Raw genomic sequence first — 26,001 nt, 5'->3', positions numbered from 1 at the left:
GAAATGAATGCGACTGTCATGGGTGCTTATTGAAATGGAATTTATGGGTATTAATTGGAAGCTGTGACCAAAGGGTAGACACTGTCAACATGAAAGATTGCTGGTGAGGAAATAGAAGTCATTTGGTCTTGGAAGTCATGAGCTGAGATAAGTTTTAAGTGAATCATATTAATGTCCCTCAAAGATATCATATGCCTTCTCCCCAACTGAATGACCAACTGATATTCTCCCAAGAACAGCATTAATTGGAGATTAGGTTTATAATCAATATTGATATTGATCAATGTGAATATAAAGTTAATGATGATGTACTGACATACACCTAGGACCAAATGATCCCTTAAACCAAAGAAAATGTAGTCATTGCTGCTCAACAATGTTCTTAATACCATTCTGAGCACCATCCTTTGAAGAATCAGTATTATGTTTCAGGTGATTCTTGACCTGTGTCTAAGAGAATAAAAGAAGGAAGAGAACAAGTATTTGTTAAACACCTACACTTTGCTTTATAATTATTATCTCATTTGATCTTTGCAACAATCCCAGGAAGTAGGTGCTATTAGCCCCATTTTACAGTTGAGGAAACTGAGATAGACTTCAGGTAATTTGTTCAGGGTCGTACAACTAGAATGTGCCTGAAATTGAATTTTCTTTCTTCCTTTTTTTTTTTTTTTTGCTGAGGCATTTAGGTTTAAGTGACTTGCCCAGGGTCACACAGCTAGGAAGGGTTAATGAAATTGAATTTTAAATGAGGTCTTCCTGACTCCAGGTTCACTGTACCACTTAGCTGCCTACAGTTGGCAAACTGATCATACAAACTTTTCCTTCACTTAAAGGCAATGTATATGCCATACTTACAGATACTTACCTAGTATAACATAGAGACAGCTAGGTAGTACAGTAGATAGCACGCTGGGCCTGGAATCAAGATGCAAGTTCAAATCCAATCTCAGATGGGCACATATTAAGCACTACATAAATGTTAGGTAGGTAAATTGGTTAAGTAGGTAATAATAGTAGTAGTAGTAGTAGTAGTAGTAGTAGTAGTAGTCATCATTGCCTTCAGGATATGGGATTGCAGTACTGCTGATGTGACATTATCAAGGCTGCAAAACATCCTCATCAGCCACTCTGATCAGAATATACATTTTACTGCAAGAAGCCTAACATTGGACCTACTAATGCAATATTTTCTCAATTTTCCATTTTCCCTATCACCACTAGGTAGCTGATTATGATTTCTAAAAACAACAGCTCCATAATCACATACCAGATTGTCAGAGTTAGGTAAGCTACCTAGTTAAATTGGGAGTGGGGTGGGGCTAAAGACAAGGGGCTCTCCATTCTGGTAGTTTCTTGGATCTACCCATCAAGAAGACTTTCCTGACAAGGATGGACTATGATGGACTATTATTATTATTATTATTTCATCCTCTCTGCAGAGCTACCCATCCAGGTTCTTGCTCTCTTAGAAGAATTTATGTGGTAATATTTCTTGTCAAAATGACTACTTGAATGGAAACAGGCAGATCACTTTACCCATACCTTAAAATCTAAAAATTACCCCAAGATGGATTTTTTGTTGTCCCCCCCCCCATCTGAGAAATACGAATAAAACAGTAGGCTCCTAGCAAAACAGGGTATAAATGGAACCTGCAGGACTCTAAATCTAGAGGCAGCATGAGTAGAAGGCTCATTCAGAATTTCCAAAGATAGTTGGAAATGAAAGTAAGGGACCCTGAAAGTCAATAAAAATGTCAGCAATCAATGAGAACATAAGGTCTTCCATAGAGCAATAATATATATGATAATATAATTTTGCAACAAGTCCCAAAATACTGCAGAACCTCCTAAATGAGATCCGTAGTCACTTTAAAAAAGCTTGGTCTAACTATTCATACAGGGGGAAAAAAAGATTAAAAATGCTTTTTATCCAAACTACTACATATACACCCATGTGAATAATCTAAAAAATTCATATATTAATATATATTATCATGGAAAAGAAAAAGAAAATTAATTACATGAAATTTAAAAGCTTTTCAACAAAGATTAATATTGCCAAAATTAGAAGGGAAAGAAGAAACTGAGAGAAAAATTTTATAGCAAGTTTCTCTGAAAAAGTCCTCATACAGGGGAACTGTGCCAGTTAAATCAAAGTTATCAAGAATCATGTGAAAAAAATGCTCTAAATTACAATTAGAGAAATACAAATTAAAACAATTCTGAGATACCACCTCACACCATCAGACTGGCTAAAATGACAGAAAAGGAAAATGATTAATGCTGTAGAAGATATGGAGACATTAATATTCAGCTTGTGGAATTGTAAAGTAATCCAATCCCTCTGAAAAACAATTTGGAACTATGACCAAAAAATTATAAATCTGTTCATACCCTCTGATTGAACAATACAGGTCTGTATCCTACAGACATCAAAGAAAAGAGGAAAAAATGTGTGTGTACAGAAATATTTAAAGCAACTCTTTATGGTGGCAAAGAAATGGACACTAAGAGAATGAACATCCTTTGGGAAATCATTGAACACACTGTGGTATATAACTGTGATAAACACTATGATTTAACAAAAAATGATAAGCAGCATGGTTTCAGAAAATCCTGGGAAAACTTATATGAACTGATGCAATGTGAAATGAGCAAAACCAGAAGAATACTGTACACAGTACAGAAATATTATAAGAATGATCAACTGTGAAAGACTTACCTACTCTATTCAAGGTAATGATTTAAGGTAATTCTAAAGGACCCATGACAAAAGATGCTATCTACTTCTAGAGAGAAAATTTATGAATTTTGAATATTAAGTAAAGTATGTTTTACCCCCCACTTTATTTTTACTGTTTTCTCGTTTGTTTTCTTCTGCAAAATGGTTACTATGGAATGTTTTGCATGACTTCACATGTATAATCGATATAAAATTGCCTTCTCAAAGAGGAGGGGTGAGAAGGGAAAGAGCCAAAAATTTTAAATATAACTGTTAAAAAAAAATCTTATGTGTAATTTGGAAATATTTAATTAAATAAAAGAAAAAAAAAATTTTAATGACACCTCCCCCCTACCCAGGTCCAATTCTTTTTTGATTATGCTTATTGTCTCAAAACAAGTCATAAAATCTAAGGTTGGACATTTTTGTTAATTCAATGACTATTAAATAAAAATAAATTTCACAGTTTCCACAAATATCATAATGAAGTCATTACAAACTTGAGTTTTTCCACAAATGCAACTTTTAAGACATAAAAATACAGAAAAAATTAATTTTTACATTAATTCTTATTGTAAGATATTTCTTTGATGTAGGAGAAATATACTACTACTCAACCTTTACTATAAGGTTGGCAGCCCTGAAGACTCCTATGTTTTATATAGCATGTACTGGCTATAATCATACTTCTATTGCAATAAGAAGTATGATTTTTTTAAAAATTCCAACATGCAGAAACAGAATTAAAGTAAATAAATATGGTAATAAATTTAATCATCAATAAATACTCAGTATTGATCTTGACCTCATAGTTTATATAGATCTCAGAAATCTAGGTACAGACTTCTAGGAAAGACAGAAATAGGAAAGATATAGGATAAGTCTAAATCTCCCAGAAAAACACTGAAAATTGTTAGGATTACAAGGTGAGAACTCAGGTTGTCTGGACAATTAATTACAAGGTGAGAATAGGTTGACTTGACAGTTCTCTGGCTCAGACCTTTGGTTCAGGCCTTTAAAGAGAGTTTACATCTTAGGAATTCTAAGAGGAGCAAGTTCATTGGTGGAAGTATTTCCCCACGCCCCATTGAGTTCTCACATGCCTATTCTCTGGGAGGATAAAAGAAGGGCAGCATTGGGGTCTGAGAGAATCTACACTGATATAGAGTTGTGACGCCAGGCAGGCTGAAAGGAGACCAGTCTGATTTGGGGAAGGACAAGAGCTGGAGGAGATTCAGAGCTCCCAAGAAACCTGCGCACAGAGGAAAAGATTTTACAGATCTCCTCCCAGAGAAGGATTATAATTGAGCAGATGACCGGACCCTCACAATTCAAGAACTTTACAAAAAATAACTAAAATGATGCCAGAGTCATCCCAAGAAAAATGGTCAAAGCATATGAATACAGCTTTCAAATGAAGAAACAACCATATGAAAAACTGTTTCGAATAATTCCAATTTTGAAGATGAAAATTAAAGTATCTCTCTAGTTGCACCTATTAGATTGACAAAGATGACAAGAAAATGATAATTGTTGGAGGGGCTAAGTTAGGACAGATACACTAATGGTTGATAAAACTGAACTGGTCCACCATTCTGGACAGCAATACAGAGTTGTACTCAATCAATAAACTGTACATACCTTTGACTAGTGCATGCCACTACTAGACATATACATTAAAGAGATAAAGATCAAAGGGAAAGGATCTACACATAAAAATATAATTATAGCAAAATTTTTTTGTAGCAAATGAATACAAAATACATGCCCATTCATTGGGAAATGGGTAAATCAATTGTAGTATAGAAATATTGTTGAACCATAAGAAATAAAAAAAAAAAGAATTCAGAAAAACCTTGAAAGAATTATATGAATTGAAGCAAAGTGAAGGGAACAGAATCAGAAAAACAACTCACATATCAACCAAAAATGTAAAGGAAAAAATTTTTGAAGACTTAATAGCTACCATCCATGCAATGATCCATAATAACTAGATGATGAAGCATTCCTTTCACTTCTTGGTAAAGGGGTAAGAGGCTTTAAAGGAAGAAATCAGATATAGTGATTACACTTATTTATTACTAAGAGCAGGTTTATTGGGGCCTTAAGGAGTAATGCTGAAAGATGATAATACAAGAAAAATTTAAAGTCTCATTTAAAAAAAAGACAACATCAGTACCCTAATGATGAATTTAACATTTCTTTCTTTTTTTTTTTTAGAATTTTTTTCCACAGTATATATGCATGAGCAATTTTTTTTAATAACATTATCCCTTGTATTCATTTTTCCAAATTATCCCCTCCCTCCCTCTACTCCCTCCCCTAGATGACAGGCAATCCCATACATTTCACATGTGTTACAATATAACCTAGATACAATATATGTGTGTAAATACCATTTTCTTGTTGCACATTAGGTATTAGATTCCAAAGGTATAAGTAACCTGGGCAGACAGACAGTAGTGTTCCTTCTCTGGGTGTAGTTATTTCTGTCCATCATTGTTCAACTGGAAGTGAGTTGGATCTTCTTTATGTTGAAGATATCCATTTCAATCAGAATACATCTTCATACAGCATTGAAGTGTACAGCGATCTTCTGGTTCTATTCATTTCACTCAGCATCAGTTCATGTAAGTCTCTCCAACCTTTTCTGAATTCATCCTGCTGGTCATTTCTTACAGAGCAATAATATTCCATAACCTTCATATACCATATGAATTTAACATTTCAAAAAAAGAACAAACTATATGTAAGAGATTCATCTATGACTGAAAAACATGGTGAAAGCGAGGGATAACTAATATTCAGCACCCGTGGGCTACACTGCTACTTTCACAAAGTCATGAGGACATGAGCAACATTCAGAGGATATCGATTAGATCCACTTGGGCAAAATTAGTGAAAGCACAAATAAGAGATGTACAGGATGGGGAGGAAACAGCATCACTTAAATGTCAAATCAATGAATCTACATGTGCACTGCAGCATTTTCTTCTAAGCAAGATTCTCTCCATTACTATCAAGGACACTGCCATCCCCCATTGAAATTCCCTGGGCTTGAAAAGTTGGGCATGATTCTTGACTTCTCATACTCACTCCACATAACCAATTCATCGTCTTGTCCTATCTTCACAACATATTGCCCTCTCTGTTCAGAAAGGTATAACCCTGATAAGTAAGGTCTTATTCACCCTGTGCTTAAATACAATGCCCCCTTTTTCCTCCAAAGAGAAGTAGAAAGAAAATCCAAGGGACTTAAAAATAACTGACACTTCCATAGCATTTTAAATTCAATGAGAGGATACATCATCTCCATATGAAATATATCTTCTAATACCCAGTTTACAGATGAACAAACGGAGACAAAGAGGTATTAAGCGAATTGCCCAAGATCACCCACAATTGCACAAGTCTCACCACAATTTCAGATGTTCCTAAATCACTGGTCTGAGCTCTCACCATGGAGTTTCATTGCCTTTCAATACCTAGGCTTTGGAATATGTTTAAAGTAGGGTCTTTTAAACTTAGATCCATCAATTTATGGCTTTTTTTTTTAAAATAATAACTACTTCAATATAATTGGTTATCTTTGTAATCCCATATTTTATTTTGTTCATTAAAAACATTCTGATAAAGTGTTTATTACACAGAAAAGTTAAAGCATTTACTTATGGATGTAATCTATTTAAAAATAGAAGAATTAATTTAGATATCTAAAATATTACCATGAGTTTTAAATATAACTAATAATCTGTTTTCCTAAGAAAAACAATGTTCAAAGAACAAAATTTAAATTTATTACTTAAACTGTCCCTAAAATAATTAGATAAAAATTTAGTTATTTGTATTCAGAAACAAGCTCATTTTGCTACAATTCTGAGGGTATTAGGTTTTAAGATTTGTTATTTGAAAGGTTTAATAAACAAAGAACAAGTTCTAAATAAACAATTACCAAAGCAAAATACAATTATTTCTGACCATATTCACCATAAAAAACATTGGATTACTCTTAAGCTTCTCAAGTTTCCCACCATTCTCTAGTGCTGGCATTTTTCTAAAACTGGCATTTTTCCAATTCCAACAACAAAGAATAAATGTCATGTGTTGCATAAGAGTAAGCTGATTAAACCCTTGAACTTTAAACTATCCCTCCTCCATCTGAAACAGTATAATAAATCTATCTCATTTTCTGAATGAAGGCTATTCATTTTTTAATTTAATTTTTAAAATCACTGTCACTTTCCAATAGTCATCCCAACCTCCCTCTCTTCTTGTAACAAAGAAGTATTTAAATAAAATAAATACACTATTTGACAGATTAGGCCCCAACTCTCAATTTACTCCCCCATCCTAATACACTATCATTCCTTGTAATAAAAGAAAAACAGTTAAGCAAAACTGACTGACTCCACTGAGAGGAAACAGTGTTTCCACAGTAATCACATTACTCTGAAATCAACGTTAACTTAGTTTTTAAATGTTATTAATACAGGGTATCCCAAAACTTTGGTATACTTCTTAATTTTAATAATTTCAGAAGCACGAATGCTACAAAACTTACAAAAGACATCATTTGAAAATTTAATTATTTACATTTCTTTTACACTTATTTTAAGTATTGTGAATTTTGAAAGATGATTTTAAGAGGAGCATTATGTATGTAAGTTTCTGAACAATATGTCCTTGGACAAGTGGATGAATAGAGGAAGTCTTCTTGTTTAATCATGATTATCTGAATTATACCTAACTTTTTCTTACAGGGTACTGTCAAAACTGTCATAAATGCATCAAAACTTCATTCTTTGGATGACCTTATGGCTAAAATTTAAAATGTAATATCTTCAATCACTGATCAGCAATTAACTTAAGTCAAAAATTAACTATGATGCACATCATAAGATGCCAGTTATGGTGAATTTTAATTTTTAAAATCTATCAATATTTTTAAGTTTTAAATTAATCCTTTGAATTATTTTTGTTTATGGCATTTATACTTCTAAAGTTATTAAAAGGTTAAGACTGCAGTAAAATTTCTTGGATATCCTGAATTACAGTCATTGTATATAATTCATATAAGCCTTCCCATGTTCCTATGAATTTACTTGTTATTTCTTACAACAAAATAATATTGCTTCATATTCACATAATCAGTTTGTTCAACATTTTCCAATTGATAAGTAGTGCCATGAATATTTCCATATATGTGGGACATTTCTTTTTGACTCTGACGTTTTTGGGATACATGCCTGTCATGAATGAAGTTTTTGAATCAAACAATTTTGACTGTTCAGTAATTTTTTTGTATAATTCCAAAATGTTTTCTAGGACAGCTTATCCATTTCACAGTTCTACCAACTATATACTGCCCAGTTTCAATGTGGGTTACTTTTAAAATTTTAAATTCATCCAAGGTGAACATTCTATATGAACTAGTCAATTACCATAAATTATGTATATGAAAAAACTCATTGCTTAAAGAATCTGAATTTAGTATATCAATTCAAGCATACAGGTGGATCTATCTTACAGGAAAACCTACTCCATTAGCTGATCCAAAGGTAGCATGGCATAATGGGAAAATTACTACATGAAGTTTCAAGAAGTCGTGAGTTTAAATACCATCTTTGACAATATGGGACACTGGGCAAATCATTTATCCTCTTTTGGCCCCATTTTTCTCATAAGGGAATGTCCATTCATTAGAAAATGGCTTAAAAGATAATATATTATGGTATATGAATGTAAAGGAATATAATTGTTGTATAAGAAATGATGAGCAGGAGGATTTCAGGAATGCTTGGAAAGAATTCTATGAACTGTTGCTGAATAAAATGAGCAGAACTATTCTATCATTTAAAAAAAAACTGAGACAATTAATTTTTTTGTACTTTCATTTATAATTTCCTGAAATACAGCACTGAGGGTGAAAAAAAGGTTTTGATAAAGCTCACTGGGATGTTAATGGAGCTACTGGACCATATCTTAAACCCAAATCACTTTGGCTTTCACTGATTGGTCAACAATAGGTCTGAAGCCAAACCTCACTTGATCATTGTTTCAGTTTAGACAGACTTTATACTGATCTGCTGCTTTATACTTACTCCTAAACTGCAAATTACTATCTTCTTTAGCACCTAACCAAAGCATATATGTTAATTTTAAAGACAGATATTTAAGAATATTGATAAAGTATCTAAGTCACAGATCAAAAGACAAGAATTTCAAAAGCTAAAAGAGAAGTTAAAAGTTAATATAATACAAACCACACAAAGCATCTTTTCCACAATGTCATACTCTAGGACTCAAATAATTGCCACAAGAATAAACAAAAATGGGGCACACAACTACAGGCAATGATACATTCCCTAATTTTTCTGACTCTCCAAGGCTCAAGAGTTTAAAGGACCATAACCTTTTCCTAAGAGCATTACAAATGCTTACAAAACATATGGTTCCTACTCAATCCATGCGTGGATGGACTATCTTTGCTCCCAATGTTTAATCCCACTGGGCAAATCAATAGAAATAATAAATTCTGCTCAGAAAAAAAATTATTTGTTTAAAACATTAAAGCTATTCCAGAACCTACATTTATCAATAAAGATCACTTTAAAAGCATTAAACTGACTCATGCATATATGCTGTCAAAAAAAATTATAAATAAAATTTTAAAAATAAGTAAATAAAGGGAGGATTTGAACAAAAAAAAAAACAAACAAAAAGCATTAAATTGTATTCAATGTTACCTACCCCATTTTCAGTATGTTTCTCAGCAGATGTACTTATTCCATTTCTTTGATTTCTTTGATCTTGGATCTGACGGCCACCTAGAAAGGAATAAGTCTCAATCTTACTAAAAATTTCTAATGTTAAAATAGATTTCCCCACTTTGTTAATTGTATTTACTCATTAAGCAGTTGTTACAAGCCTAGTTATGTGCATGACACTGATAGTCATGAGAATCAAATCACACAAGCTAGGGATTTGCGAGCTGGATGAGAATCTCAGGAAGAACTTAGTCAAACAACTTTAATTTTAGAAGAGAAAACAGGCTAGGAAGTGACCAACCTGAAGTCACCAAAGTTGTATACAGCAGACCTGTGGGTCAAACCTACATCACTAGCCTCCAAGTCCAATGTTATTTTTATTACATAACAGCTAAAAACCAAAAATACACAACATTTCATATAAGATTAAAACTAAGCCACTGTTCCTCTACTACTATAGTTTCCTAAAGTATCAAAGCTGGTAAGCTATTATTAAGAAAGGCCTTTTAACTCCACATAGGATGAACCAAAAGTCTTAGGATAGTTTTTAGGCCAGTCCATATTAAACACTCAATGGTGGAAAAATATTATCACCCAAAAAACATTTTTAAGAAAAAAGACACACTTCAATGTAATACAGTAGATACAAAACAAATTGTTATAATATGGTCTTATGGTCTCAAATACAGCAGCTTTGTAAATCAACTTGTTCAATAAAATTAGTTGTCTCTAGAGAAACATAAATCTCAATTCATTCAATTTATCATCTAATCTTAAAATTCATTTATTTAAAATTATTTCTTAGCCCTTTTTCCCCCACTCATGAAAAAGTATGAACTACAACATTGTAACTTAACACTTAGAATAGTTAGCTAGTACTCTCAATATTAGACTCTTAGTCCCTAAAGAGTTCCAGGGTAGAGCCAAGATAGTAGAATGAAACCAGGAAGATGCTTGAGCTTTCCCAGTTTCCCTTGAAAACAATATGAAACCAAGTATTCTGAACAGAGTCTGATGGAATAAAACCATTCTCCAGCTCAAGACATTGAAAAACTTCAAAAAAGTTCAGTCTCACTGCGGTGAAAGGGATGTTTAGTCCAGCTCAAACAGTGTCCAGGAAAGCAGTTAAAAGGGTCTTAGTCACAGCAAATCATCAACTGAGACCCTCGGTCCTGCCTCTATAGCAGAGTAGATCTGTGGGGCAAACTCCAGTCCCAGTCCAGAAGGCAAACTTTTAGTCCAGGAAACCAGATTGTTGCCTACAGAGAGCAGGTAGGGCTACCCCCCTACTGTGAACAAGCTCCAAACACAAGGGGCTCCTGTGCTCAAAGCCAGGGCTCAGAGTAACACAAGAACATTGAGACAGTGTTGCCTGCACCCTAGGAAGAGAGCTCGACTTAAAAAAAAAAAAAAAAAAAAAAAAAATCACTAAATAGGAAAAAAAAAAAAAAAAAAAAGTGAACAAGAAACAGAAAAGATCCTTAACCACAGAAAGTTACTATGGTGAGAGGGAAGATCAAAATACCAACTCAGTAGAGGACAAAATGCCCCCATGGAAAATTTCAAAGAGTGAAAAGCCCAAAGAAGCTTCTTTTAAGTACTCAAAAAAGATTTTAATAAGAGAAGTAGAAGAAAAATTGAGAGAGATGCATGCAAGTTAACAGCTTGGAAAAAGAAGGAAAAAAATTAACTGAAGAAAACAATTCCTTAAAAAATACAATTGGTCAAATACAAAAGGAAATCCACTGAAGAAAACAACTCCTTGAAAAGTAGAATTAAGGGGCAGCTAGGTGGCACAGTGCATAGAGCACCAGCCCTGAAGTCAGGAAGACCTGAGTTCAAATCTGCCTCAGACACTTAATGTTTCCTAACTGTGTGACCCTGGGCAAGTCACTTAACCCCAAATGCTTCAGCAAAAAAACAAACAAAAAAGAAAAGTAGAATTAATCAAATGGAAAAAGGAATAGAAAAGCCAATTGAAGAAAATCATGTTCTTCATTCATTCATTCAAAATCTTCAAAGCTATGGGCAAATGAATTATAATGCTATGAAATGAATGCTATGGGCAAATAAAAGCTATGAGACATCAAGAATCAATCAAATAAATTAAAAAGAATTTTAAAAAGCAAAAAAACCCATAAAATATCTCATTGGAAAAACAGCCAACCTGGAAAACAGATCTAGAAGAGATAATTTTTAAATTACTGGTCTACCTGAAGGCCACAATCAAAATAGAGCCTGGATAGCAGATCATCAAGGAAAACAGCTCTGATATACTACAAAATAGTCAATTTTTTCCCCACCCTTATGCATCCTCCCCTTCCCTACAACAGAAACTGTAATTCAATATAGGTTATAAATGTGCATAATGTAAATTAATCATATTGTGAAAGAAACAGATCAAAAGAAAAATCCATGAAAAAAAACAAAAACTGAAGATAGTATGCTTTGGTCTGCATTTTGATTCCATCAATTCTTTCTCTGGATGTGAGTAGCATTTTTTCTCTTTTGGAATTGTTTTGGACCATTGTGTTACTGAGAATAGTTTAGTTAATCACAATTGATCATCATACAATGTTATTGTTATTATATACAATGTTCTCCTATATACAATGTGGTTTTGTTCACTTAATTCAGCAAGAGTTCATGTAATTCTTTGTCATTTCTTAGAGTAGAAAGGTATTCAATTCTATTCACACCATAACTTGTTCAGCCATTCCTCAATTCATAGGCATCTCTTCAATTTCCAAAAAGCACTGCTATAAATATTTCTATAGAAGTAGATCCTTTCCCCTTTTTAAAAATCTCTTTGAAACACATATCTAATAATAGTATTGCTGGATCAAAAGATATCCACAGTTTAGTTGTCCTCTGAACATAGTTCCAAACTTTCTCTCCGGAATTGCTAGATTGGTTCACAACTCCACCAAAAATGCTTTAGTGTTCCAATTTTCCCACATCCTCTCCAACATTTATCATTTTCCTTTTCTGTCATATTGGTCAATATGATAAGTGTGAGGTGGTACCCCAGAGTTGTTTTAATTTTCATTTCTCTAATCAATAGTGATTTAGAGCATTTTTTTCATATGACTACAGATTGCTTTTTCATATCCTTTGACTACCAAGTAGGGAATGATTTGCATTCTTATAAATCTGATTCAGTTCTTTATATGTTTGAGAAACGAGGCCTTTATTAGGGATATTTGTTATAAAATGTTTCCTAGATTTCCGTTTTCCTTTCTCGGTTGCAATGTTTTATGTGGACTTATTTTATATCTTGTAATTTTGCTAGAGCTGCTAATTATGTCAACTAGTTCAATTAACACTACAGAATTCTCTAAATATTGTATATGCAATATATCATTGCCTATTCTAATTCCTTTGATTTATTTTTCTTGTCATGTTGTTAAAGCATTTTTAGGACAACACTGATTGATAGTTGTGATCGTAGACTTGCTTCACTTCACTCCTGATGTTAGCGGAAAAACTTCCTGCTTACCCCCATAATAGATAATGCTTGCTGATAATTTTAGATAGTATCTATCATTTTAAGGAAAGTTTCATTTTTTCCTATGCCTTCTAATGTTTTCAATAGGAATGGGTGCTATGTTTTGTTAAAAAAAACTTTTCTGCATCTATTAAAGATAATTAAATGATTTCAGTTGGTTTTGTTACTGATATAGTCAATTATGCTGATAACTTTCCTAATAGTGAACCATTCCTACATTTCTGGTATAAATCCTACCTAATCATAATGTATGATCCTTATGATATATTGCTATAATTTCCTTGCTAGTATTTTATCTAAAATTTTTGCATCAATTAGGGAAATTGGTCTGTGTTTTCTTTCTCTTTTAGCTCTTCCTGGTTTAAATATCAACACCACATATATGAATGTTATGAAATATTATTGTTCTGTAAGAAATGACCAGCAGGATGAATACAGAGAGGTCTGGAGAGACTTACGTGAACTGATGTTAAATGGAATGAACAGAACCAGGAGATCATTATACACTTCAACAACAATACTATATGAGGATCAGTTCTGATGGACGGAACTCTCTTCAACAATGAGAGGATCCAAATCAATTCCGATTGATCAGTAATGAACAGAACCAGCTACACCCATAGAAAGAACACTGGAAAATGAGTTTGAACCACAACATAGCATTTACACTCTGTTATTGTTTGCTTGCATTTTTGTTTTTCTTCCAAATTTTTACCTTCTTTCTAAATCTGATTTACCTTGTGTTGTAATGGGCCAGATCTCTGAAACCAGGATTCTTTTTTTTCCCCTGAGGCTGGGGCTAAGTGACTTGCCCAGGGTCACACAGCTAGGAATTGTTAAGTGTCTGAGACCAGATTTGAACTCTGGGTCCTCCTGAATTCAGGGCTGGTGCTCTATCCACTGCGCCCCTGAAACCAGGATTCTTACAAGGTGTTAACTTAAGTGGAATTGATAAGACAATGGTTATGTAGTTTAGCATGGTGATTAATAGTTCTCTAGTTCAGCATGAATGACTTACAATAAATAATAGTTCCCTAGTGATATAATGATTGTTCCAGTTTATATGCAATATATATTGAGTATAAACCAAATTCAGCTAGAGACAGACTCGGGACTAGGACAGACTTGAAGAAGATAGAGGACTGGAGGCAGAAGCTCAAGCCCTCAGAGCCAAGGAGAGACATTCATTCCATCTCCCACTTTTGTGGTGGCTGGAGGCTAGAGCACAAGCCCTTGGACTGACACAGACTTCAAGACAAAGACTGTTGTGGTGGTCCTCCTGCTTCCCCCACAGAAACCAAAACACATTCTGGAGGACCTCAAGAAAGCTAGCCTGGGCCCCAGATAAGGAAACTAGACTGTGAAGGAGATAATAAAGTATTTGGACTTTATCTCTGGCTATTCTTGTGGTGATTACTCTGCTGAAGCAAACGCTGGTCCAGAGACCTCCAGAAAACCAACAAGAACATTATATTATGTAGCAAGACAACTGTATAAATATATATATACATATATTGTATTTAACATATACTTTAACATGTTTAACATGTATGAGAATACCTGCCATCTAGGGGAAAGGGTAAAGGGAAAAATTGGAACAGAAGTTTTTGCAAGGGTAAACACTAAAAAACTATCCATGCATGTTTTGTCAATAAAAAAATAAATAAAAATTTAAAATAAATAAATAAATATCAGTATTACACTTGTGTCATAAAAGGAAATTTGTAGTATTCTGCCTAATTTTCCAAATAGTATGTATAGTATTGGAATTAATTGCTCTTTAAATATTTGGTAAAATTCCCTTGTGAATCCATTTGACTTTCGAGATTTATTTTTAGGGAGTTCATTAATGACTTGTTCAATTTATATTTCTAAGATAGGGTTATTTAAGTATTTTATTTCCAATTTCTGTTAATCTTGGCAATTTATATTTTTGTAAATATATACCAATCTCACTAAAATTGACAGATTTTATTGGCATATAATTGGGCAAAACAGTTCCTGATAATTCTTTGGGTTTTTTGGCTTGTTTGTTTTGCTGAGGCAATTGGGGTTAAATGATTTCCATACAGCTAGGAACTATTAAGTGCCTGAGGCCAGATTTGAACTTGGGTCCTCCTGACTTCAGGGCCAGTACTCTATCCATTGTGCAATCTAGCCACTCCCCCCCCCCCAATAATTCTTTTGAGTCTTCTTTGGTATTGAATTCTCCCTTTTTATTTTTAATACTAATAATTTAATCAACTTTACATGTCTAACATGAAGGACTGGAGGGTTGAGAGAGAGGCAGCTATAAAGAGACAGTGGTTGACCCTATGGTTTAATTGGAAAAGGGAACTACCAAATAAAATCATTCTACAACTGCAGGTCAGTAACTGTTCTTCAATCTACGGCCTTAGAGCCTTTCCTAGAGCACTGAGAAATGTAAGTGACTTATCCAGGGTCAAAGAGTAAAATGTGACAAAAGCAGGAATTAAGCCAAATCCAACTTTCTATCCACTTAATACTCTTCCTCTCCTGTATCTGAACAGCAGGTTGCAAAGGTATTGATCAAAAAAACCTGAGGGTTGAAAGCTCAGTGTCTGAAAAATATGATGCAAAAGTTAATATAATACTGGATTTCATTAAGAGAGGTATGATCTAGCAAGGAGGAGAAATACATAAGAAAATTAAGGTAATGTGGAAAAAAAAATTTAAGGATAGCGATAAAGAATATATAGAACAAGTTAAGTCATAAACATTGCCTGAATTATCCTATTCTTGTAGTGTTATGTTCAGTTTTGAAACCACATTTTAGGAAGGATGACAAATTAGCATATAGCATGATGATGAAAAGAAAATGAACTATGACACAAATATAAAAGATTGAAATTATCTTGTAAAGTCAATGTCAAATTCACCTGCAAAAGTTGCTTATAATAGATTAAAATGTGAAAAGTATTTATCAAAAGAAATAAAACTCCAATGTAACATAGATAACAATTTGTAATTTTCCTTGAAATTATATCCACTCACATGAAAGAGTGCTCCAAATCACTACAGATCAGAGAAATGCAAATTAAGACAACTCTGAGATACCACTACACACCTATCAGATTGGCTAAGATGACAGGAACAAATAATGATGAATGTTGGAGGGGATGTGGGAAAACTGGGACACTAATACATTGTTGGTGGAGCTGTGAAAGAATCCGGCCATTCTGGAGAGCAATTTGGAACTATGCTCAAAAAGTTATCAAACTTTATACCCTTTGATCCAGCATTGCTGCTATTGGGCTTATATCCCAAAGAAATACTAAAGAGGGGAAAGGAACCTGTATGAGCCAAAATGTTTGTGGCAGCTCTTTTCGTAGTGGCTAGAAACTGGAAGATGAATGGATGTCCATCAATTGGAGAATGGTTGGGTAAATTATGGCATATGAAGGTTATGGAATATTATTGCTCTGTAAGAAATGACCAGCAGGATGAATTCAGAAAGGATTGGAGAGACTTACATGAACTGATGCTGAGTGAAATGAACAGAACCAGAAGATCACTATACACTTCAACAACAATGCTGTATGAAGATGTATTCTGATGGAAGTGGATATCTTCAACATAAAGAAGATCCAACTCATTTCCAGTTGATCAATGATGGACAGAAACAACTACACCCAGAGAAGGAACACTGGGAAGTAAATGTAAATTGTTAGCACTACTGTCTATCTACCCAGGTTACTTATACCTTCGGAATCTAATACTTAATGTGCAACAAGAAAATTGGATTTACACACATATATTGTATCTAGGTTATACTGTAACACATTTAAAATGTATGGGATTGCCTGTCATCTAGGGGAGGGAGTAGAGGGAGAGAGGGGAAAATTTGGAAAAATGAATACAAGGGATAATGTTATAAAAAAAATTACTCATGCATATATACTGTCAAAAAATTTTTATAATTATAAAATTGAAAAAAATTTTGTAATTTTCTAAGTCAATAAATATGCAATTTCAATCTACAGTCTTAAAGCATTTTCTACAGCACTGAGAAATTTAAATCACTTATCCTGTCTATTTGAAATTGACACTACTGACTTCATCAAGGTTGACACTTCTTTACCATTAACAGTCTGATAATTTAAAGGATGGGGGAGAACTTTAATTTATTAAAAATGTATAAAATGTAAGCAAAAACAAACAGATTTCAGAGACAGAACTAAGAGCTGTGAAATATGCAATATCTGAAGTTGCAAAGCATGGTAGGTACTTCAAATCATTTTTGCATGACTTTAAAAAGCTAAAATTCAAAATGAAAATCAAAATGAATGCTTGTAGACTACAGGAAGATTTGATTTGATTTCAGAGGGGAATTTTTGCATAATTAGGAGAGAAGAGTCACTGAGTACTAGGAGTTTTGATTTGAGGTGGCTCTGAGTAGTAAGAAAGGAAAAAAAAAAAAAAAAAAAGAACCTGACAAGTAAAGATGGTGTTAGTTCTGTAAGAACTTCCTTAAGAAGCAGCAAGTTAATTAGTAAACGGTTATCTGGGCTTCCTTACATTGTCCGAAGAGAGCCAGGCTTTTGTAATAGTCTACCTTAAAGGAAAATATTGACTAAATTAAGACTGTAACTCTTTCTCAGGGTAATTGAATCTAAAGACCTTACAAATCAAATTTTTAAAACTTTTTTTTTTTTAAATGTGAAAGACTCCTTTGGAAATCTGATAAAACCTATGAACACTTTTCTAAAAAAAATGTTTTTAACTATATAAAATATAAAAGATTGCAAAAGAAACAAGTTATTTTGAAGTAGTTATCACAATATTTTTAAAGAATAATTTTACAGATTCTAGGTTAAAAAACGGTGTTGCAAATGCTTTGTTGATTTGAGAATAGATTTGCCCAACTAGATTAGAAAGGGAGCAATTAGCAAACAGGCAACTTCCTGTGTTATACAGATGTTCCTAAAGGGACCAATGAATTAAAAATCTGAATTCCAGAGTTGTGACCAAGAACATTAGTTTTCCTTACTGAAGTATTTCCTTGCCAAGCGTCTATAAGTTATGTGGCTACGTTCTTCCACAGATACTGAGTTCAATGGCTGGAGAATGTGACCCCAGCTTTATATATGAATCATGACAGATTTATTAATCTGCATTTACATTGATATGTGTCACTATGATGTCATTATTTGCTACTAAGTCAAGAGTTATGTTTAAAATCTAAATGTGTCATGATTATTAGTGGTTTGCTTTTCGTAAATGAAAGCCCTTGAGTAAAGTCACAACAGGCAACCCCTAGGAAATTTAAAGTCTGACAAAAACCAAATGGTAGTGACCCTTCTCTAGGAACCCAGACCTTGTCAGGTTAGTGCAGGTTGGGTAAAACAAACCAGAGAGTTTAGGGAACAATATTCCAGACAACCCCTAATACATTATAAAAAAAAAAAAAAACCTAAAGTGTACAAGAGAAAAAAAAAAAAATTCTAACAATTAGAGCTACCCCAAAATGAAATGGGTTGTCTTGTGAGGTATTAGGTTCCCTTCTTCCCATAAGTACTGCAATTGCAGGTTGTAATGACAGATATTAAAGAGATGATAGGCATACAATTAATCTTGTCATTTTAAGGGGTGGGGGAAGTCTAATGAATAAATACAGCATTCAGATCTTCAAACTTTTCATTTAAAATAAATATACATACCTTGTTCATTGCTCTCAGTTGGAGAATCCTCATGACGGAGGAAAAATTTCACTTCTTCTCTTCGTGGCCCCCACTTTTGTAGATGTTCATACATCATATGATCAAAGGGGATAGGACGCTCTAGAACAACATAGAAGATAGCTCATTTATCCCAGAAATAAGACAAAAGGTGGAACAAAAACATGAGCAAAAGCAAATATAAATAAAATGTTTAATCTGAAGGTATTTGTTACCTTCAGATGAAATATTGCAAGCATTTGAAAGTTTTCCTTTGCATTCTCTAATTTCTCAGTTCTCAACTCAAAACCTAAATATTTTTTCTCTTCTTGAAAGAGAAGATAAAGTTTAGTGAAAGCTAAACTTCTACATCTTCAATCTTCCTATGATCTGCAGTCCATGCTCCCAATCCATTCCAACTTCAAATACTCTTAAGTTGAGACTTTTTTGCCTAGACTGCTGTAATACATTCCTAATTAGTGTCTCTGTCTCATCTCTTCTACAACCCATCCATCAAACAGATGCCAGAGTAATCCTAATGGACAAGGATGAATGAATGAAAAAGTATTTAGTAAGCACTTACTAGATGCAAAGCACTATGCTAAGCACTGGAGGGAGAAATGCAAAACTGTCCAAAACATATGAGCAGGCAGTTTTTAAAGGAAAAAAATTCAATCTACTAAATAGCCATAGGAAAAAATGGCAATAATTAGAAAAATAAAAATTAAAGCAACTCTGAGGCTGCCCATCAGTTTGGTGAATATTACAAAAACAGAAAATGACAAGTCGGAGGGGCTAGAGGAACAAAGGCACATTAGCATATTCTTAGAAATGTGGATTGGTCTACCCATTCTGGAAAACTACTTGAAACTAAATTGTGCATATCCTTTCACAGAGAGATGTCACTTCTATGCTTATATCCCAAAGCAGATCAAAGACAAGAAAAAGATCTAGCTTTAAGAAAATATTTAGGAAATATAACAAGAAAATTAAAAATAAATATAATACTACCAAGATTATTTTAATTGTATGTTTTTCATCACTATTTCTCATGTTTTTCACATTTACGGTATTCTCAAGTAACAACCATCTATCCATCAGCATGAATAATAACTGTCAAAACAAACAAACAAAAAAACCCAAAAACCTATAGGGAGTTGTAAGCCTATTTCAGTAAATATCTTCCAATGGCTAGAACATAAATGTTCTCCTAGTTAATGTTATACGGTTGCAGATTTCAGAATATCACAACCTCTAAGAAACCAAAACTGCAAATAAAGCCAAAAAGTAATGAACAAATGCATGATGGGTACAACTGATATATTTCCAATGATAACTTATAAACAAGAAACAGCACATGGATATAATCAAATGTGTAGTAGGAAAAGGAGATAGGTAAAGCAAAAAACAATATGGGAAAGATCCTTTGTTGGAAATCTATGAAGAACATAGATCATACAGGATTTGGATGTCACCTGGACCAATGAAGACAGTACTCTCCTCTGAGATCACAAAGGTACTGAAGAATAACCCTATGGAGAAAAGGACCCAATGTGCAAAAATGTTTGTAGAAGCCTTTTTTGTAGTGGCAAGGAACTTGAAGCTGAGTGGATTCCCACCAATCGGAGTGATTGAATAAGTAATGGAGGAGGTTGTCATTGGTTGTTCTTTTTTTTCCTCTTATGGTTTTTGTTTTTCCCTTTCCTCTTTTAATCTGATTTTTCTTGCACAGCATGACAAATATGGAAATATGCTTAGAAGAACTGCACATGTTTTATATTGAAATGCTTGCTGTCTATGGGAGGGACTAAGGGGGGGAAAATTTGGAATAGGTGAATGCTGAAAAAGTATCTTTGCAGGTATTTGGAAAAATAAAAGACTATTAAAATAAAAAAGATATTCTGGGGGCAGTTAGGTGGCGCAGTGGATAGAGCACCAGCCCTGAATTCAGAAGGACCAGAGTTCAAATCTGGTCTCAGACACTTACATTCTGGCTAAATCCTATCCTATTTTCTGTGGTTTCTAAATTTCTAAATTTTGTATTAATTTTCTTAAGGACAGCTGTGTGAATTGAGCAAAAAACTGCTCATTTTCTTAACAAATGGGAGTACACAGTCAGAACTATTCCCTAGGTATGAAAATAATATAAACTAAAAAGAAAATCAGGCATCCTTACAAGTGTTACTTATTATCTCCAAGAGTAGATTTGCTATGATGAAGGCACTGGATCAGATAACCTGAAGGTACCATCTAATTTTAAATCTTACAAACGTAAAAGAAAGGAATGAGGTTCTGCCAGCTCTATAATCCTACTAAGTAGTTATGTTTAGTATTGCTCATACATTTACTACTATCTGTTTAATCATCTTTCTGGCTCAAGAAATCTTAAGTTTGGCTATATTAGTGGAAACAATCTTTAGACCACAAATCCCTCAAAGCAACTTGTATTTCTCATCTCCAGACCTCATCTAATATCTAATTATTGCTTTCCACCTTTTTGTTTTTACTTTTGATTTCTAAATTTTCTCCTTTCTAACACCTCCCCCAATCTACTGAAAAGGCAAGGAATATGATACCAATATATTTCTAATATAAGCCCACTTCTGCCAAGTAAAAAAATAAATCGCCAGCAAGACCATGGAATTAGGTAAAATTGATTGTCTATCGTAACATTACCCTCATTTTCGATGAGTAGGCTACCTTTTCTTACTTGAAGGTTTCATTTCTATACTTTTTAATCTTTCTTTTTATTCTTTCAATAAAAACTAGGGACTTCTCCACAAAATCCAAAGTCAGCAAGCATCCAAAAGGAGGTAGCTAATCATTTTAGCCAGGATATATAGTTAAATGTAGTACCTGAGAAAAAAACTGCTTCAATTATTTTGTAGTATTTTAAGAAACATTGTGAAGGACTTATAAATTTAAATAATTTATATCAGGCCTTTGAACATTAGATTAGATTATCACTCTCACACACACACACACACACACACTTCACGGTCATTTAAAAAAAATCTAATTCTTGTGGAAGCTTCATTTGTGTAATGCGTCTTGTCTGTTTCTCTTGGGAGTGAAATCCTTTAGGAGAAGGCCTTGTCAAATTTTTTCCAAACAGGACTGTAAGGACAACAGGGTTTAGAGAATTTATTTATGAATCAATAAGGAAACATCCTCTTAATAGAAGAAATGAACTACTGTAGGAGCAAAATATATGAGATGTGACTGCAAGGACATCTATTATAATGGAAGAGTAAAAGGGGGTTAGTGAAATGTGATAATAGTATAAAAGAAGCAAATGTTCAAATAATTAAATAGATCTATTATTCAGAAGTTGTTATGGGCCAGAACTCTGTACTGGAAACAAGGTACTAACTAAGTGGAATTGATAAGACAATGGTTATCTGGTTTAGCAAGGTAATTAATAGTTCTCTAGTTCAGTATGATTGATTTAATCTTAAAACAAATAATGGTTTCCTAGTGATATAATGATTGGTTTATACTCAGTATACTCCATATAAGCCAGGGTTGGACTGAGAGATACATTCATTCCATCATCCACCTTTGTGGTGGCTGGAGCACAAGCCCTTGGACTCAGAGACAGATTCACTCCATCTCACACCACTGTGGTAGCTGGCTTGTCCTCCTGCATTTCCTCCACTAAGGCCAAGCTAACCCAGGCTCCAGTCAAGGAGACAATATAATTTGGAGTTTAATACCTGGCTATTCTCCTGGTGATTGATCTGCTGAAATGAAGGCTGGTCCCAAGACCTCCAGAAAACCAACCAGAACACTACAAGAAGTTCCCTCCAATGACACAGATTCACACTTGCCCATTTCAATGCCAAGCTTGTCTAGGTTCTCCCAATATAATGGAAGAGTTTTTCAATTTTTCCTAATATAAACAAAGTGCCAATGGATTACTCTGTCAATCCACCTGAAATCCTTCATCCAAGTCAGCTCTTCTCTTCCTATTCATAATTCCTGTCAAAACTTAACATTTCTAAATTATAAGTACTATATTGATTAAGCCTGGCCCTAATGCAGTAATACAAAAAGACATCAATTTCCCCTAGAGTTTGTTTTTTAAGAGGAAATACTGCACATAATCTTCTATTTTTTGATATGTTTATTAGTTGTGTGCAACCCTTTTTTTTTCTTTCTCTTTTTTCATTCTTTATAATAAAAAGATAGCTCTACATTGGAAATGTAAATCATATAAAAACAAAATGGTAAAAATTAATTTTAAAAATTAAGGTTATTCTTATGCTTTAACATATTTAACATGTATTGGTCAACCTGCCATCTGGGGAGAGAGGTGGAGGGAAGGAGGGGAAAAATTGGAACAAAAGGTTTTGCAATTGTCAATGCTGAAAAATTACCCATGCATAAATTTTGTAAATAAAAAGCTATAATTAAAAAAAAATTAAGGTTATCTACCTAAACATACTTTGCTGCCAGGTTGGTCCTCAGCAGAGTAGAGTAGTTATAAATATTTTCAGACTTCTAAGATTAAATTTATGGATGAGTATTCCTACTGCCATTATAATTCCTGAACTGGCTTGACCAGTGAATTTCCCATTAGCAAATTGGCCAACTGGCCCAAATAACCTTCTTGAACAAATACATTTACTTAAAAGTAGTGGGTCAGGGATGGGACCCAAAGAATAGACATAAACTTAAAAGTACTATGGGCCTTTCTTTTTATTCAGTGATCACTCCTCACAGAAGTTCAATTCTATTTAGAACTGATTTCACTTCTAGAGCCTACTAATTGTCCTCTCCCTAACTTTAACATAGCTAGGGTACAAGTCTAGGTTGTCTAATTCCAAATATAGTACGCTGATTTGCCGTGTAATATTGCCAACATTAATATAAAATACGCCCCCCCCCAAAAAATTAAAAAGCTGGTCATTAGCCAAGTAAGACAGAAGCGGGTTGTGGTCCTTTTAAGAAACTAGTCCTTTCAGATTGAAATTATTCCCAGCTCCCCTGGCTGATGCATTATCAGTTCAGAATCCTGCACCTTTGATTCACAAATCCTGGTCAAAAGCATCCCTTTGAATTCCAATAGGAAATATCTGGGCTTTCCCAGCCCCCACCAGATCTGAACCAATTTGGGCTGTCTCAGCCCCCATTCCAATAATTTGCTCAGGTTTCCCAATCCCCACAGAGCCAACTTGGGCCTCCACCCACGGGCCCCTTTAGCTTAATCTCTCATTATAAAAGAGCCAAGCTGGAGTCCCCTCTTTGCAGAGGGTCCAAACATGCCAGCAGCATGCCTGGTACCCCAAGGACTCTCTGCCCACTGGAATACTGTTTCCAGTACCCTCCTCTCTTTACCTAACACCTTTTACTAACTAGACTTGAACCTTACTTCCAATCCCCATAATAAACCTCTTTTATCAATCTAGGCTTTTGGGTCTGTAAATTCCATTACAGGGGACTCTTGCGCCTCCACTAGACCTCATTTAACTCCCTACCTTTGTGCCAAATCCTGAGGGGTTGCAGGGAAGCTCCATTTGACTCCCTAAACCCCGAACTTGCCACTAGATCTCATTTAACTCTCTGACTACCAGAAACCCTAATTTCATCTGGGAACCCCAAATCTAAACCTTATTGAGATCACTTTCATTCACTTTTAAACAGTTATGATCTGCATTCAAAAACCTGGGTCCCAATCCTATCTAAGCCACTTATTACCAATGTAACCTTGAGCAAGTCTTGTCTCCCTTAGGCCTTAGCTTCCTATGTAAAGATAAGGGGGCTAGAGACTAAACCACCTCTAATATTCCTTCCAGCTTAAATCCTATGATTCAAAGGATGATTTTGTGGGTTTTTTTTGCTTTACCTTACTCCAATAAACATGAAGTAGTGTCTCAGATTCATCAACTAAATAAATCAGAATGGTAAGGCTGGAAAATATCAATGAATGTATACATCATTTGAAAGACAATGTTCTATAAAATCCTGATGTTCCATATAATAAAAACAGGAATTTGTAAGGCGATGTCAGCAATATTTTCCATCTAAAATATTAATTATATAAAAATACTGTGGCTGCTGTATAATTTGTTACATATGCAGGATTTTAGATATGGAAATTACATTTTGCTTCTTCTAAGTACCATACATTTCTTAAAAATTCCTCTTCTGACTGCCTCCTAATCTAAGCTTAATATATTGGAAAACAATAAAGAATAATAAAAAATTATCCTGAAGCTAAATTAGTTTGGGAAACACTGACCTTGCACAAACCCTTCATTTTATAGAAGGAACTGGGCTTCAGAAAGGTTAAAATTACTTGCCCCAAATCACAAAGCTCATAATCAGTGACAGTCAGGATTAGGACCCAGGTGTCCTGGTGCTCAGTTCAGGAAGCCGACTATGACACACACTGCCCAATAAAACATTTAAATAGTCTATCTCTACAAAGAGCTGAATTAGTCAAGAACATTCAGTAAGTACCTAGATACAGTCCCTGCTGCACTATTTTCTACATTTTTTACCCAACATATTTTTAGAAAGCATAAACTGATGCATACTTTCTAACAAAATAATTTCTGTGCTCACAGATCAAGTGTAATAGTTGGAAGGAGTTTTAATTTGAGTAGTCTGAATCTGAAAAGTATCTAAGAATGAATGTTAAGTACAATATAATAGATTCTTAGGCTAAGTTTCATTCTACTCTTGCCATCTCCCTTCAACTAGTTCTAATCATTTAAATTATTCCCTAAATTTCCAAGTTCACCATCATTTCTGCAGCTTAAAGAAGGTGCTTATTAATCAAATTAATTAGAAAATATTTTAAGGTGCAATACATTCTATTAATTGATTTTTTTAATGTGCAAAGAAGTTCATTTATTAAAACTTTTCACTGGTAAGAAAAAGGAAGATTAAAAAAAAAAAAAAAGGCTCAGAGAGCCAGTTTGTATCTAGGGAATATTATATGCTTCTGCTGAATGAATTGGCCTACTAAAAAGAGAATTTATGTAGCTCACTTAGATGTTTAAAATATAAACATATTTCAAGGCTTTTTACCCTAAATTTCATTATTTTAAAAAACAGCAATAATAAAACAGACAAACCATTAGCTAATCTGACAAAAGAGAAAAGCAAAATTACTGGCATCAAAAATGAAATAGAGAATTCACAACAAATTAAAGAAATAAAAGATATTATTAGAAATTAATTTGCTCTAGAAATTGAGGGGATGTCCATCAAGTAGGGAATGATTGAATAAGTTGAAGAATATGAACTATTGTTCTATAAAAAATTATGAGCAGCATTTTAACAATGAGAAGTTCTAATGATCTTGTGATAAAG

At 33.8% G+C, this 26,001-nt stretch overlaps 1 protein-coding gene and 1 non-coding gene across 8 annotated transcripts in view; both read right to left on the bottom strand.

Moving 5' to 3' along the window:
* LOC141556657 (apoptosis-stimulating of p53 protein 1-like) overlaps window positions 1–26,001 on the bottom strand; it is a 131,278-nt gene that overhangs the window by 54,578 nt on the left and 50,699 nt on the right. For all 7 annotated transcript variants that reach the window (XM_074291131.1, XM_074291125.1, XM_074291126.1 and 4 more), the window contains exons 3-4: window positions 18,682–18,801; window positions 9,476–9,552 (exon numbers count right to left, since the gene is read on the bottom strand). In XM_074291131.1, the coding sequence (XP_074147232.1) occupies window positions 9,476–9,552; window positions 18,682–18,801 (197 nt within the window). The remainder of the gene's footprint in view (window positions 1–9,475; window positions 9,553–18,681; window positions 18,802–26,001) is intronic.
* LOC141559301 (small nucleolar RNA U109) lies at window positions 3,314–3,460 on the bottom strand. Its single transcript, XR_012487357.1, has one exon. It is a non-coding gene; the product is annotated as a small nucleolar RNA U109 (small nucleolar RNA).

This window comes from Sminthopsis crassicaudata, chromosome 2, assembly GCF_048593235.1.
Source record: "Sminthopsis crassicaudata isolate SCR6 chromosome 2, ASM4859323v1, whole genome shotgun sequence".
NCBI lineage: Eukaryota > Metazoa > Chordata > Mammalia > Dasyuromorphia > Dasyuridae > Sminthopsis > Sminthopsis crassicaudata.
This window is presented reverse-complemented; position numbering and strand designations above follow the sequence as displayed.